This window comes from Budorcas taxicolor, chromosome 1 (assembly GCF_023091745.1).
Source record: "Budorcas taxicolor isolate Tak-1 chromosome 1, Takin1.1, whole genome shotgun sequence".
Lineage (NCBI taxonomy): Eukaryota > Metazoa > Chordata > Mammalia > Artiodactyla > Bovidae > Budorcas > Budorcas taxicolor.
This window is the reverse complement of record NC_068910.1, coordinates 199097685-199113000: the sequence shown is the minus strand read 5'-3', so window position 1 is coordinate 199113000 and position 15316 is coordinate 199097685. Positions and strand designations below refer to the sequence as shown.

At 36.8% G+C, this 15316-nt stretch overlaps 1 protein-coding gene across 3 annotated transcripts in view; it reads right to left on the bottom strand.

Moving 5' to 3' along the window:
- The window catches only part of RYK (receptor like tyrosine kinase), a 111884-nt gene that overhangs the window by 86037 nt on the left and 10531 nt on the right, over positions 1 to 15316 (bottom strand). For 2 of the 3 annotated variants that reach the window (XM_052638046.1, XM_052638048.1), the window contains exon 1: positions 13976 to 14068. The exons of the other annotated variant lie outside the window; for it this stretch is intronic. In XM_052638046.1, coding sequence (XP_052494006.1) covers positions 13976 to 13979 — 4 coding nt within the window. In that variant the 5' untranslated portion in view covers positions 13980 to 14068. Of the gene's footprint in view, positions 1 to 13975; positions 14069 to 15316 lie in introns of those variants that run through there. 3 annotated transcript variants of the gene reach the window in all.

Sequence of the window (15316 nt, the reverse complement as noted above, 5' to 3'; positions counted from 1 at the left end):
ATTAATTCAATTTTTAAATAAAAATTTAAAGGAAAGATTTAATCACCATCTTAAGAAGAAACCCAGTAATTACTGAGAAAAAAATACAAGGTAACCAAAAAAAAAACAACCTACCTACTAACGGCTAGCTAAACACTACTGTCTACATGAAGGCTGTGAGCCTGAGCACAGCTCATTGTTTACAAAAAGGGAAGAAGAGGGTAACAGCAAGTGCTTGAGAGAGGTAAAAATATCAGAAGTTTTCTCCACAATATAATCCAAAAGAACTGAAAGAATAAAAGCAGGGAATAAGAGCTCTCAATTGATTTAGTTATTTATAGTTGTGGGTAGGTGTCCCTCCAGTAACGGATGACACGTATTCCACACATGGGAGGAAAAAGGTACAGGGGAGGCCAAACGAAATGTAAATTTCCTATTGACTGAGCCTCATACCATGAGTTTAAAACGCCTTGTGGTGTGCAAAGAGGTCAAGGTGAGGCTCTCATACCTCCTAAGATACCCACTCCAGTATTCTTGCCTGGGAAACTCCATGGACAAAGAGGCCTGGCAGCTACAGTCCATGGGGTCGCAAAGAGTCTGACGTGACTGAGCAACTAACACTTTCACTTTCACTTTTCACAACCTGGGTTTAACAAACATCTCTTGGACTAGCCACGCAAACCATGAATCCAAAGAGAAAAACTGATGAAGTGGTCATCATTAAAATTAAAAACTTTGCTCCTCAAAAGATATTGAGAAAATTCAAGTCACAAACTGGGAGAAAATATTCACAACACATCTATCAAAAGGACTTATTTTTAGAATATGTCAAGATCTCTTATGAACCAAAAATTAAAAGACAACACAATTACATAAAAAGGGCAAAAGATGTGAACATACATTTTGTAAGAAAAGATATGTAAATAGACGATATGCATATAAAAAGGTGCTACACATTACTAGCTAACAGTGAAATACAAGTTAAAACCACAATGAGATATGATTTCCACTCAGAAGAATGACTAAACGTTGGCAAGGATGTGGAGCAAATACAACTCTCATACATTGCTAAGAATGGGACAATGTTCAACTACTTTGGAAAAGGGCAGTTTTCTTACAAAGCAAAGTGTACGTCTACTCAGATTCAGTTATTCCACTCCTAGATAATTAACCAAAAGAAATTAAAACATACGATTCCACAAAAAAAACTCATATGTTAACACTAAGAGCACTCTTATTCAGAACAGCAAAAACTGGAAACAACACAAACACCCCTTGGTAGATAGATGAATAGCCAATTGTGTTATATTCATTCACACAATGGAATACTACTCGGCAATGAAAACAAACTGCTGAGATTTTGTAACAAGAGATGACTCTAACAGACCATGAACCAAAGAAGCTGTACATCCTGTATTAATTATTTTTATAAAATGTTCTAGGAGCAGGCAAAACTAATTTGTAGTGATAGATCAAATCACTGTGTTATTAAGGGAACTTCCTGGGGTGATGGAAATGTTCTGCATCTAACTAGGGTGATGGTTACATTGGTGTATGTATTTTTCAAAACTTAACCAACTGTACATTTAAGATCTGCATGTTTCATTATATATAAAGTTCCTCTAAACTTTTTTAAAGAGGGAGGAAAAAAAAGACTCAGCAATAGTTTTTACCTCTCTTTTCTAATCTCAGAAAGTGTGCATACCATAGAAAGTTACTAGCACCAACATAAAGTTTTAGCAAAAAATCATCATAAGTGACCAACAACTTCCAAATTTACATTTCAAATATCATTCACAGGGAAATAAAGAAATCTGTTCCTAACAAATAACAGTTACAATGTAATTACTGGTAATAATAACAATGATGCTTATTTGCACCTTCCAGACACAGTTTAAAATGTTAAGAGCATCTAGTAAATTCAACTCCACACAAAGCCCCTTCCCAGTGTCTTAGCTACCTCATTCACTGAGATACTGGAACTGTTAATGAAACTTCTAAACACCCTTCTCCTGTGACTTATTATGCAGACTCCCAATGTACGTGAGGTGAACCCACTCTCAACGTGTTCTTCAATGTTCCTTTCATTCCCCAACTCCAACAACCTTTATCCATACCAAAGTAGCCCATCTCTATGGACAGTGGGAATATACAAATTGCTTTACCTCCAAAATCTTGAACTGTAATTATCTCAATACTTTAGTAGCTCTTCAGTTCCTTCCTTTTATTGTTAAAACAGCTGTTCTCTGGGCTCATACCTTCAGGCTCCATAATCCTCTTGTTTCTCCCACTTGATTATAGCAATCATTTCCTTGTTTTTTTCTTACTGACCTCAACCCCAATTACTGCAATTACTTTCTTAAGAGTACCCTCAACTTTCTCCCACAGCTAAGACATGCATACCCCATCCTGCCAACACCAGTCTTGAACTGTTTTGACTTCCCTGCTCCTTGTCTTCTCCGGTGCTCTAACTGAGTGCTGCATAATCCTGGATGAAGGCACTCCCACAAGTGAGTCACTATAACACCATGCTTCTATGTTCAACAAACAAATATTTATAAGCTGCTGACAGTTTGGAGCCCTGTGATCCATATCTATAAACACTTAATGGCCACCAAAATAAAAACTGAAATTTTAAATGCACTACCCTAGATTTAGGTATTGAAACTATAATATAGTAATACTGTAAAACTGTAATACAACTGCAAACAGAGTTGCTGTTTCCTGATTAGATTTTGAGAGAATTTGTTTTGAAATAGCCATTCTTTACTAAGGTAGTTATTCCTAGTTTGAAAGGATTGAATTTCTTCAAAGAAGCCATTAAAATGAAGTTCAAATTTTCACCCCTCAAATTAGTAAATCTAGTTTGTTCTATCATAAAATATGTTCCTAAACATCAATTAGCATATCAGTGGTTAGGAAATAAAAATACCAGTACAACATATTAATAGAAACTGTGTCAGTTAACATTTGAATCTTCCCAGACATGGGGAACTAGAATAGCAGGTAAAGAACTATAACTTTCACTGGAAAAGGAAAAGACCCTCACTTAGTTCAGCTGACAAAAGGTTCTCTGCTCAGAGGAGCACCACCAGTCTCTGTGTGGTTCTTAGTCCCAGGAAGCTGCACGTTCTCTTATGCCCAACTTGATGGCAGCCCCACCAGCTTAGAAAGCAGCTCTCATCTGCACTACCTCAAAATCATGCAAGCCAGTGATTTCCATCCTATTATTTTTTAACATCTTTAACTCTCTTCTGAAGCTGCCTCAGCCACCCTAAGTGGTTTGACCAAGCTGTTCAAGTTATCCCATAAGGTACCAATTATGCTTTTATTAGTACTTGGTTTGAAAATTGCAGAGGTCTTGAATGGTTTGCCCTTAACCTTATTTTTCCCATAATTCCTGTTATTTTTAATGATTTCGAAATCTTAAAGGTTTTTGTTTGTTAGAAATGCATTTGATGTTGGAACAGAAATGCTTATATTCTTTCAATACAATACTGAATGTTAGATAGGGTGTAGCAAGCAAGCAATTTATGAACATATATCAATGATTTATAAATGTTTATACTCTAACCCAGTAAATCCAATTCTAAAAATTCATCCTTAGAAAACCAAATATAGACACAAACATTTATGCATAAAGATATTAGTCAAAATTATATTTAAAACTGAAGAAAAGTAACAATATAAATTACCACTAACAGAGCCATGATCAATAAACTATAATACATCCATAACAGAGAACAATAGTTTTCAACAATTTCTTTGGAGGAGAGAGATGGTGTTCCAAGCCACTGCACCCTTTAGTCAAATCTCTCTCTGCTCACCCACGAGACATACTGAAATTCCCCTTTGAAGACAGGTTTTAGCCACTAAAAAAATTACTGGAAAAGACTATGAAGCCATCAATAAGACTATTATAAATAAATTTTAACAAATTGAGTTTTGCTTATAATAACATTAAATAAGGACAGGCAAGATACATACTATACATAGTAAATTTTAAATAATGTCTGTCATTTATAATGGGTCTCTTGCATAAAACAGATGTTCAATAAACATCTGGTAAATTAAACTTAAACGTACATACTAATGCCATTTGCAGCAACATGGATGGACCTAGAGAGTGGCATCCTAAGTGGAGTAACTCAGAAAGAGAAGAAGAAATGACATCCCTTAAATGTGGAATCTAAAAAGAAATGAGAAAAATGAACTTAGCAAACAGAGACGCACAGACTTAGAAGACAAGCTTATTGGTTGCCTGTGTTGTTTTAGTCACTAAGTTGTGTCTGACTCTTTGCAATTAAGTGAGATAGAGTCTGACTCTGCGATTAAGTCAGATAGAGAAAGATAAATACTATATGATATCACTTTTATGTGAAATCTAAAAAAAATGATACAAAGGAATTTATTTACAGAACAGAAACAGACTCACAGATATAGAAAACCAGCTTGCGGTCACCAAAGGGGACAGTGTGTTTATGTGTCTGCACACGCTCAGTCGTGTCTGACTCTTGGCAACTCCCTGGACGGTCGCCCACCAGGCTCCCCGTCCATGGGAGTTTCCAGGCAAGAGTACTGGAGTGGGTTGTCATTTCCTCCTCCAGGGGATCTTCCCGACTCAGGGATCTAGCCCACGCCTCCTGCATCTCCTGCACTGCACACAGATTCTTCACCCGTTGAGCCACCAGGGTATTAAAAAAGTGGGCAGAGTAAATCAGGAGTTTGGGATCAGCATATACACACTACTACATATAAGATAAATAAACAAGGACCTACTGTATAGCACAGAGAACTATATTCAATATCTTGTAATAACCTATAATGGAAAGGAATCTAAAGGAATATATACAAATTCAGAATATATATTCAGTTATAACTGAATAGATAATATATAACTGAATCACTCTGCTGTATAACTGAAACCAATATAACATGGTAAATTAACTATACTTCAATTTTTAATAAGATTTCTAAAAAAAGACGAGAACCTTCATTTTTTAAAAAACTAAATTTATATACGTACTGTGTGAGTTCCATTTCTCAAAAAAGAAAGAAATACCAAAAAATATGAACAGTAATTGATTTTAAATGGTAATTTATGGGTTATGCTTTTATCCTTTTTCTTATATTTTTCATAAGAGTTAAGTTAAACTGGGAAAAATAAAAATTAATTTTCAAAATCACATTTAAAGAAATATTCAGTCAGCTGCAGCAATTCACTAAACAAAAACCCAACTGCTGTCTAAAATAATACATGAAGGCCAGTAAAAGCTAGAGAAAAGGCCCTCAAATGACAAAATTCAATTAAAAAAATCACATTGGTAGAGATAATATCTTTGATATATTAAAATTAACATAGTAATAGCAAATTACTAATGACTAAAACACCTTTCCCTCAACTTTCCCTTAAAATAGCCAACCAAAAGGCTGTCATTGTTGCTGTTCAGTCACTAAGTCGTGTCTGAGTCTTTGTGACCCGTAGACTGTAGCCCACCAGGCTCCCCTGTCCACGGGATTTCCCAGGCAAGAATACTGAAGTGGGTTGCCATTTCCTTCTCCAAGGGATCTTCCCAACCCAGGGATCAAACCCTCATCTCCTGCATTGGCAGGCAGATTCTTTACCATTGAGCTACCAGCGAAGCCCCAACCAAAAGGTAAAATTTGGAAAAGCATTACAAAGTGAAAAAGATCAAAGCTCAGTCACCATTCAACAGTGACAATGGGGCTGAAATGAGAAGAAAATCCTTGAACCACCAGGCTCACTGTCTGAATGAGGATAACCTGGGAAATCCTAAAGATGATAGGGAAGGCAACAGAGCAATAGGTTTCAGGGGAATCAGAAGTGTACCAAGAATTATATTCCCAGACAAATTCTCATCATGTGCAAAGACAATAGATTCTCAAAAAAATACCAATTATGTATCCTCCTCCATAAAAGTCACTCCAAAACATACTGAGACATTAATAGCACTTTTATTTTTAACATGAGATAATCATTTTATACTGAGAAAAGGTTTATCACGCATAATAATTCTAGTATAATAATTATGAATATAGCTCTAAATCAAAACGTAGAATCCAAAAAAATCTCTAAATATTAGAAATGCAAAAAAAAAAACCAATGTAATCAATTTTCCCAAAATAACAGAAATATGAGGAGAATCCAATATATGTTTAATCATGTTATGAAACTATCAGCCTATGACTGATCTTAGCACATAGATATGTGTATCTCCATCCACAATTAATATGGGGGAGTGGACATGTAGACACATCAAGACCATACTTTTAAAGGAAATTCAATTCTTCCAAAGCAACCATAAGAGATTTAAAAAAAGGTGATCAGCTATAAGGAAAAGCACAATAAGTTTGTAAAGAAGAAAATGTTTAGTCCACAACCTAACCACAGGGGAGGGAGGGAAAATATAACATTATAGGTCCTGATGTACCATCTATCTCAAAGAGTTACCTGTATCCTAAGATTTCAACTGCATAAAGAAAAATGAGAACATGGAAAAATGCTGGAAAGATATTTACCAAAGACTCCCAATGCATAGTTAAATAATGTGTACTCTTCTTCTTTTTTACAGTCCTGTATACTTTCCAAATGGTGTATGTTTTTATTCAGATAATCAGGCAATAGTTAGTAAAATAAAAAGAATTTTAAACAAACTGATTTTTTTTAAAAAGATGAAATCTGTAAAGACTATGATACATGTATTCCTGAATGTAATCTTTATTCTTCTCTTCCCCATCATGCTCAAAACAATTTTTAAGAAAGAGAAAAGTAATAGACAATTGAAGACAGGATCTAGGTAATCTACTCCTTTCTAACTGCCACTAATCACTAGTGTTTCCAGTATGACATAACAATTAAACGCAGTCTCAAAGCAGGGCCAGCAGATGGCAGGGTTTATCACTGTCTAGGAGTGGTGCTGTAGCTTCTGCAGAGAAGTGGGCCGTGAGGAATGGTTAGAGAGGTAGTGAAGGAAACCGTTTATTCAGTGATGCTTTACTCAGGCATTTGTGCACAAGCCAGGGAAAGGGCAACTTTAAGAGACCAGGAAACAGCCTGGTTCTGGTAGAAGGGAGTGACTAAGAGTAGGTTGGGGTACCCTGATCACAGCAAGGAAGTTCCAAGGGCTGAGAAAAGGACCAAGTCCAAACTGGCCGTTTCAATGAGTGCCTTATTGAGAAAAGCACCAGCACAGCCACAAGTAACAAGTGAGAAAAAAAAAATCATAGTAATGTTAATATCCTCGAGGATAAAGGGAGGGAAATAATGAAAACAACTCACTGAGGCTCATCTTACAACTCAGTGACTCCAACAACCCTAACGGGTCAAAGGTCCTATAAGTAAATCTCAATGATATAAAAAGAGAAGAGGATGCTGAGTCACTATTCTAGGGCAAAATAATCAAAAATCAAAGTAACAAATGAAGGATATAATGCATGATAAAAGCTGGTCCCCTAATGAACAATCCAAAAAGGAAATTAAGAAAACAACTCCAATCAATTAAATTAGGAGATAAAAGTTTTATACACTGAAAACTACAAAACTGCTGAAATTAAAGAAGACCTAAGCAAATGGAAAGACATCCCATCTTCATGCATTGGAAGACTTATTATTACTATTGTTAAGGTAGCAATACTACCCAAAGGGATATAGCAGTACAATCCCTATCAAAATAGTAACTGCCCTTTTTGCAGAAAACAGAAAAGTAGATTCTCAAATTAATATGGAAATTCAAGTAGCCTCCAACAGCCAAAAGAGTCTTGAAAAAGAACACAGTTGAGTTACGTTTTCCAATTGCAAAACTTACAATAAAGCCAGAGAAACCAAAACAGTGTGGTAATAGCATAATGACAGATCTCTAGACTGATGGAAGAAAACTGAGAGTAAGGAAATAAGCCTATATATTTCTACCCAATTGACTTTTTTCCTTAGTTTTTTTTTTTTAATTTTAATGGAGTACAGTTGACTTACAATGCTTTGTTAGTTTCAGATATATGACACAGTGATTCAGTTATACATTCATTCTTTTCTAGATTCTTGAATATAGATTATCCGAGAATATTGAGTAGAATTCCCTGTGCTATACAGTAGGCCCTTGTTGCTTATCTATCTTCTCGATTAATTTTTACATAGCTTAAGTTCAATAGTTAAAAAGTTTAAAGTTTTAAAGTTTTACACAATTGATGCAGGTATAATCAGGCCTTTGATATAAAATATTGTGCAACCAGAGATATCGGTCACTTAGCAGTTATTGCTTCTTCCCAATCAGCATAAAAGACTTAGCCAATTAATGTAGAGTTTAAGGAACCAGAAAAACACTAATTTTAAACACACTACAAAAATATCTTGCAATGAAATTGGCAATGTTTCTCTATGCAACTTTTAAAAGGGGAAATGTGTTCTGTAGGATAAATTTAGGTTTCTTGGCAGAGTGCTTCAATCATGTGTAAACATTGGCTCCATTAGCTAGTACTGGAACAGAACAAAACCCATAGTTATTTTAACCATCATCAAAAGTGGTACTCAGTTCCTCAGGAACTATATGGTAAAGGATGTGTTATGATGCATGGCAAAGAAGCAATAGATAGGAGGGAGTGGGGCACAAGGGCAAACCTGGGAAACCCTGTAAGGCCAAGGCTGTTCATGACCTCAAAAATCCACCTGATGTCCAAGTAGACATCTAGCCTACTGATTTTTGGCAAGTGTGCCAAGACTGCTTAATGGGGAAAGAACAGCCTCTTTAACAGATGGTCCTGGAACAACTGGATATCCATATGCAAAAAGAATGAAATTACCTCAACCACATATAAAAACTGACTCAAAATAAATCAACCACCCTAAATATAACACCTAAAACTATGAAACTCTTAGAAAAAAGTATAGTGATAAAACTTTATGACCTTGGATTTAACAATGGATTCTTAAATATGGCACTAAAAGCAAGAGTAACAGAAGAAAAATAGATAAACTGGACTTCATAAAACCCTCTGCACATCCAAAGCCATTATCAAGGTGAAGACAACCTAGAAAATGGAGGAAAATGTTGCAAATCATCTATTTGATAAGGGTCTAGTGTCCACAATACATAAAGAACTCTAACAACCCAACAACAAAAAGACAATTTAAAAATGGGCAAGGGGGACTTCCCCGGTAGTCCAGTGGTTGAGAATCCACCTTCCAACGCAGAGGACGCTGGGTTGATTCCCAGTCGGGGAATTAAGATCCCACATGGGGTGGGGCCACTAAGCCCACACACCACAACTAGAGAGGAGCCTGCATGCCACAGCGAAGATCCTGTGTGCCGCAACACAGATCCTGTGTGCTGCAACTGAGACTCACGAAGCCAAATCAATAAATATTTTTTTTTAATGGGCAGAGGACCTGAATAGACATTTCTCCAAAGAAAACACACAAACAGCCAACAAACATGTGACTATCATTTGTCATGAGAGAAATACAGATCAAAACTACAATGAGGTATCCCTTTACGCTCACTAGGATAGCTTTAATTAAAAAAACAAACAGAAAACTGCAAGCGTTAGCAAGGATATGGAGAAGTTGGAACTTTTGTACACTGTGATGGGACCACAAAAAGGCTCAGTCGCTGAAAAAAAAAAAAAGTTTGGTGGTTCTTCAAAAAGTTAAAACAGAGAATTACTACATGATCCACTCTCAGGTATATATCCAAAATTGAAAATAGATAATCAAGTACTTAACACACACGTTCATAGCAGCACTATTCACAATAGTAAAAATGTGGCGACAGCCCAAATGTCCATCAAAATACGAAGGAATAAACAAATTTTGGTATATACACAGAATGGTCATGGAAGGGAATGAAGGACTGACACGTGCTACAGTGTGAATGAACTCCCAAAACACAGCGCCAAAAAGAAGCCAGATAGAAAATGTCTCACATTTTATTAGTCCATTTATGTGAAATATCCAGCAAAGATAAATCCACATAGATAAATGGAATATAAATTGGTGGCTGCAAGAGGCTGAAGAGAGAGGAAGATGGGAAAAAACTGCTTAATGGGTAAGGACTTTTACTCTGGAGCAATGGGAATGCTTTGAAACTAGACAGGGTTGGTGGTTGCACAACATGATATATAAACTAAATGTCACTGAATTATTTCTTCACTTTACAAAGGTGAATTTTATGTCATGTGAACATCACCCAATAAATTATTATTTTTAAAAAAGAAAAGAAAAAAAGCTGACCCCTACCCCATAAATGCAAAGGGAGTGTGCTAACACTGTTTTCCAGTGACCGGAAAGGATTCTGAGGAAAATTTCACTCACAAGAGGAAATCAGGTTTCAGTTAAGCTGAGGAGAAAAAGCAGCACTGTGAAAGAGTCAGAGGAGACCTCAAAATAAAACTTGAGTTCCACAAGATAAAAATGAAAGGGCCAACAGAAAAGAGGACAGAGCAGGCCAACAAGCAGATGGAAAGTGGAACGCAACTGCTGGAGGGCAGACAGGAACAAGGGTGAGCAGTCGTGGGCTGAAAAGGCAGCACTCTAGTCTTAAAATTATCGAACTGTTCTCTCCTAAGATGAAAAACATTTCAGTTCTTCAACTATCATAACCAGACTTAAATTTCTCACTGCCAATTCTAGCATAGTAGGAATGTTACTCTTTTGTTAGAAAATATGACATTTTATTCGTAAGTTATTTTCAGATAATCCAAATTCCAAGCTGAAAAACGAAAGTTATTTCTACAAAACGCTCAACATCCATCAAGGAAAATTCACTTTCCCCTAAACAATTTTAAGCTCAAGCTTAATTCAAGGCTTATATTCTACATGACCTGGCCTGTGCAGCTTAAGTTCAAATAACACAACAGTTTAAAAACTATTCTAATTGATTTTAAAAGTTAACTATTGGTTTCCTAAGACCACAACAATGGTTGAACGATTAGTGCCAGTGACCAACCATCTGTCTTCCCTGCTACCTCGCACACCTCTCAAGCAAGGCTGGAATGTTAGTGTACTTGTAGGCACTCAAATGTTAGATGCATGAATGGCTGACTATTGATAAAAATCAATGTCAAAGACGAACATGAGGAATCAGTTAAGGCAAAAAACAAAAGTATTGTAGGAACAGAACTAAAGTGGAGTTTTTGCTAATGAGTAGCTGAGTGACCTTTGGCAATCAATTATTTAACCACCTTCTCCAGGCATCAACTTCCTCAACTATAAAACAAGGGAGTTAAACCAGACAAAGTTAAAGTCCCTCCTCAGCCACAAAATTCTATTATTCTATGATATCACGATGGTTTCCAAAAGTCAGCCAAAACTCTATTATTCTATGATATCATCCATGGTTTCCAAATGTTAGTCAAACTAAAGTTGAAAATTTAGTCAAGATACCCTTCTAGGTTCTGAGGACAATATGGTGTGCGAGCCAGAGGAAAAAAAAGGCTAAATCGTTTACTATGTCTGAAGCCACTAAATAGTCTGTATTTTTATCAATGCTCAAATTAAATAAATACAGAGTTCTTGTTTCAGATTTTCCTAGTTTATGGAAACTAACAAACTGAAATGGATACAATAAGGTAATAATTTGTCCACCAGAAGCTCATAAATCTAGCTATAGTCAAATTATACCTAGAAAATTAGCTGAGGCCTAATATTTAACTACATCATAAGAAGAGAATGTACAAATGTTACACTGTAGGAAAGGGGCATCTTTTCTTCAACTCCTATCTAAGGATAGTAACAAAAACATAACCCATAATCTCTAGCACTGTAACATAAAATATGAAGCATGCCCTGCCACAGTGCCAGAATGTTCTATCTGGTAAAATGATACTCTGAAAAACAATTTATCATTGATTCCTGCACTATTTAAAGAAGAAAATTATCTTACCAAGCTCATGTATTGCAAGCGCAGCGCTACAGTAGAGATGAAGTAATTTACTCACAGTCTGACATAACCACCTTTCAATCTCTTTCATAGCCAATTCCTAACAGGAGCACACACACACTTTCAGTCAGCTGTGCAGCCATTAGTAACTCAGAGTTGGCTGTTACAGCCAGGGAATCAAAAACACAACAGAGAATTCACAAACATTATTCCTCCCTGCAAGCAACTCCAAGTGCAAATTTGGAGTCCTTGTCCCAAAGTTACCTGAATTTTTTTTGCCCCAGGCAAGTCACTCAGCTCTCTGCTAAAAGTTAGTTGTATGAGGACAGGGATCTTTATCTGTTTTATTTCACCAAAACATGTCTAGCTTCTAAAATAAGGCCTAGTGTAAACTCAGTAAGTAAGTATTCAATGAGTGATAAATGTTGCTACCTAAGGCAATCAATCAAGCAAGTGATATCTAAATGACCCCTCTAACATTCTATGATTTGAGTTTTTATCCAAAAACATACAAATCCCCTGCCAATAACTAAAATAAATTATTCTGAGGATTATATGACACTTTCATATACAGCAACTACGGTAACAGACATCCTGTTATACACTGAAAAGCATCTCATTCATGAGGAAACCAACACTCAGAAACATTAATTACTTGCCTGCCCACATATACAGAAGGAGGAGATAGATTTAAAACTCAAATATGCAGATTTCAAATCCAATATTATCCCACACCATATTATTTACTATAAACCCACATTTTTGCACATGTGCATACATGCTCACATACACAAACCTTAGAACTTTTTCTTGAAATTGGACTGAATTATCTTAACAAATAATCTAAGGAGTTAAACAACTTTTGAAAAAATGCAAACAATCGAAAAGATAATCCTCGGACATTTCCACTTCTGGATGAGACAGAGTAACAGGACCAGATAAACTCTCTCGTCTGAAATAATCAAAACCAGACAAAATACATGAGTTCAGAAAGGCAAAGACAGCTAGAGTACGTAAGACAAATTTCCAGAGAAGAGAGAGCTGCATAGAGAGAGAACTTCCAAGGTCTGCAGAGGGCTGCCCCTCCAGCCTTTGGCTGAGTACTAATCAGAGCATGCATCAGGAAGCTACACAGAACAGAGTAAAAATAAAAGGTTAACAGAGTGTAACACTTCATAGTTTCTGGAATATCACCTATTCACATCTACCAGACTGGAAAACCTCATGAGTCACAGGAGAAAGTACACAGAAAGCTCTTGACTCAGAAATGCTTAGACCTACACTGAGCCTGCTCCTGTCCTATCTAACAAGTCTAAATGCCTAGACCTGAAAAGATCAAACTATTTCCAAGTAACTTAACTGAGCACCGGAATAAAACCTAAAAATATTTACAGAAATATAAAAATATCCAGGACCCAACAGGACGAAATTCATAATGCCTGCATCTAGTCAAAAACTATCAGGCATGCAAAAAAGCAAAATAGATCAACTGAAACCAATGTGGAACTGGCAGATGTTAGAATCAGCTGACATGAAAACAACTACTGTAACTGTACCCCCACAAAAAGTCAAGAAGAAATATGGAAGACGTAAAAAGACCCAAATCAAATTTCTAGAGATGAAAAAATACACTGGCTAGGGTTAACAGCAGATTAGCATTTCAGAAGATTAGAAATCTGTTTTCCAGCTTTTAATTATTTTGCCAGAATCTCTGTTGAATATTTTATATCCTTCAGCTGTAGTGTGGACCAGCAGTCTGCTGAGACAGCTATGTGCCAAGCCACAAGGTAGTCTTAGTGAAGCAGGGACACTAGAGAATATGATGCGTACAGTGATCACACGGTTTATATATGGTACAGAGCTATGGAAGCCAAGGTGGGGACATCTCACCAGGGAGCGGGGTTCAAGGGAGAGAGAGTTGGGAAAATTAGGCAACTTCAAAGGAAGCTATAACTAATTTATTTACACTTCCATTCGCAAGTTGAATCCAATACCCTTTTGGATAATAACTAAGTGGGCAAAGGGAAATGATCAAAAGAATGATGACTCCAGCAAGGCACAAGATGGGGAATTTTTTTTAAAAAAAGCATGATTCATTCACTTACTCATTCACTGAATTTTAACTGAACAGTACCTGACTATGTGCCAGGTACTGTTTCAGGTGCTGGGGATACAGAGTAAAACAATATAAAAGGGTCTCTACTCAAACAGAATTAACTGTCCTACAGAGGGAGATAGAAACAACAAAAGTCAAGTGTTAGCCTCTCAGTCGTGTCTGACTCTTTGCGACCCCTTGGGCTGTAGCTCGCAGGCTCTGTCCATGGAATTCGCCAGGCAACAATATCGGAATGGGTAGTCCCTTCTCTAGAGGCTCTTCCTGACCCAGGGATTCAATCCAGGTCTCTGGCACTGCAAGCAGATTCTTCGCCATCTGAGCCACCAGAGAATCCCACCTAAAAGAAAACAAAAGTGACAGAACAGAGTGGCACTGAGGGTCAGCCCTAGAGAAGCAAAGCTCTCTGAGGAGGGAACACTAAGCTGAGACCCAGAAGGCTCCAGCCATGAAAAGATCCGAGGTAAGTACATAAGGCAGAGCAAGGGGTGACTACAGACCCTAGGGTGAGAAGAGCTTGGCACCGAAGGAACTAAACGGCAGTGTGGTGGGGCGCAGCAACCAGAGAAGCAGCAGGCGGCAGGCAAGAGTCTCCATATAAACATTAATTTATAAAGCAGGAAGACTGAAGCCTAGATATACGATATTTATGAATCACTGTTAATTTCTTAGGTGTGATCTTGGTTATTATAAATTTTTAAGAGTCCTTATCTTTTAGACACACACACGGAAGAATATTTTATGCAATTTTCTGAGTTTGCTTCAAAATAATCCAAGCAGAAGACGGGGGGAAGTGATGACAAGGGAGTGGATTGGGAGTGGGGAGGTACCGAACAAACAAAACTGGCCCTGAGTTGTTAACTGTTGAAACTGGATAATGGATACATAGAATTTCATTATACTAGCCTGTCTACTCCTGAATGTTCGAAATTCTCCATAATAAATACATTTTTTAAAAGCAAACTTACTTAAAATATAAGTAGAGGTATTAATAAACATAAATGCCCCCTTCACAGGGGAATTTTCAGGGCTGCAAAATTATTCTGTATGATACCACAGTAGATGCATTTGTCAAAAGCCATGTAATTACAAGAGAATAAGCTTTAATGCAGCCATGAAATTAAAACACACTTACTCCTTGGAAGGAAAATTATGACCAACCTAGATAGCATATTCAAAAGCAGAGACATTACTTTGCCAACAAAGGTCCGTCTCGTCAAGGCTATGGTTTTTCCCGTGGTTATGTATGGATGTGAGAGTTGGACTGTGAAGAAAGCTGAGTGCTGAAGAATTAATGCTTTTGAACTGTGGTGTTGGAGAAGACTCTTGAGAG